This window comes from Triticum dicoccoides, chromosome 7A (assembly GCF_002162155.2).
Source record: "Triticum dicoccoides isolate Atlit2015 ecotype Zavitan chromosome 7A, WEW_v2.0, whole genome shotgun sequence".
In the NCBI taxonomy this organism is placed as follows: Eukaryota; Viridiplantae; Streptophyta; class Magnoliopsida; order Poales; family Poaceae; genus Triticum; species Triticum dicoccoides.
The window spans coordinates 19,767,721-19,769,412 of record NC_041392.1 but is presented as its reverse complement, the minus strand read 5'-3'; the positions used below and the strand labels follow the sequence as shown (position 1 = coordinate 19,769,412).

At 58.2% G+C, this 1,692-nt stretch overlaps 1 protein-coding gene across 1 annotated transcript; it reads left to right on the top strand.

Moving 5' to 3' along the window:
- The first annotated feature begins 547 nt into the window (after positions 1-547).
- LOC119332293 (40S ribosomal protein S10-1-like) lies at positions 548-1,445 on the top strand. Its single transcript, XM_037605474.1, has 3 exons — positions 548-608; positions 697-745; positions 1,159-1,445. The coding sequence occupies exons 1-3, from the start codon at positions 606-608 to the stop codon at positions 1,443-1,445; spliced, it is 339 nt and encodes a 112-aa protein (XP_037461371.1). The 5' UTR covers positions 548-605.
- Positions 1,446-1,692: the final 247 nt, after the last annotated feature.

Sequence of the window (1,692 nt, the reverse complement as noted above, 5' to 3'; positions counted from 1 at the left end):
TATCTAAAGAAAAAAAGAGAGAGAAAGAAAAAGAACCCTATCCCCTCCCACCCCCGGGCAGCCCAACCACCCAAACCCTATCGCCTCCCACTCCATCGCCGCCGCCCTCTTCTCCCTAGATCCGTCGCCGCCGCCCCCTTCTCTCCCACCACCGGTGCTGTCCCCCCCTCACCCCTACCCACCCACCGGCAAACCTCGCTCCCGGGCTCCGCCGGTGCTCTCACCCACCCATCGGCGATCTCAAAATCCGCTCCGCACTTCTCCCCGATCCAGATCTAACCCAAGCGTCCCGTCCTCCGCCGCCGCCCCATCCTATGTTGCCGGAGTTCCCTCCCCCGCCGCAGCCACGACGTCACGGTTGTGCGCCACCCGCCTCCGGATCCCTCCGCCCGCTCGCGCCCCTGCTCCCTCTCCGCCTACGGGGCCGCGCCCCTCGCGCTGCTCCCCGACGACGTGGGCGGGCGCGCGGGCCTCGACCCGCGGGGCTTGGCCAAGTGGCGGGCAAGCGATGGCGTCGCGAGGGGGCCGGAGGAGGCCAGGGCGTTCCCCTGCATGTCGCGGCGCCGCCGTCTCCGCCCCCGCCTCCTCCCCCGGCGCCCGTCACCATGGTAAGCATCCCCAGCCGAGTCCGCTCTCCCCGTTGGTTGCCCCGGTCGTAGAACCGCCTAATCTGACCACCCTTGTCTTCCTCCACAGATCATCTCCAAGAAGAACCGCCGCGAGATCTGCAAGTACCTCTTCCAGGGTGAGCTCCTCCCCCCTCCCCCGCCCATTTTACGCACCACGCCGGCCGTGGCCAGGATTCAGATGCCATCTCGTTAGTCTTCTTCTGTAGGGTTCGATCCATGTGTTGCATAGGGTTTTAACCATGTTGCCCCGTCAGTGTTCTTGGCACCCATTGACCGCAGCGAGTTCGCTCTTATGCGCGGTTGCTGCAAGGTTCGAGCATAGACAGTTTGGACACCACTAACTTCCTAACTGTAGAATCTTATTCATGTCAAGCTGCAATCTGGAAGAATTCTACTAACTATTACAGTAGTCTGAGCATCTTAACTGAATTCCTTGGTGCTAATTTCAACTTTTTATGTGTGCAAGAATGCCACTCCTTTGGACGGACTGAATGATTTTACTGATGAATCTATTGTGATGCGTGTGCAGAGGGAGTCTTGTACGCCAAGAAGGACTACAACCTGGCCAAGCACCCACAGGTCGATGCCTTGAACCTCGAGGTCATCAAGCTCATGCAGAGCTTCAAGTCCAAGGAGTACGTCAGGGAGACCTTCTCGTGGCAGCACTACTACTGGTACCTGGCCAACGACGACATTGAGTTCCTCCGCACCTTCCTCAACCTGTCGTCTGAGATCGTGCCCAACACCCTCAAGAAGTCCGCCAAGCCCCCGTCCCGCCCCTTCGGCTCTAGCCCACCGGATGACCGCCCCAGGTGAGATAAATATGTCCATCATTCTGTCTGTCTGTTTTGGGCATAGGGGTTGCTGTTGCTGTTGAGAATATAACCTCATTGATCATCTAGCTATGCTCTAGATTTTTAGTTTGACAAGTACCAAACCAACAACCTGACCGCCGGCTTCGCTTAGTAGGATCTGTAGGTAACCGCGGCACACACACACCCACCCACACTGACGCTGTATTGCTATTGCATAATGTGCTTTTGCAACTGTGTGCAATGAGTTT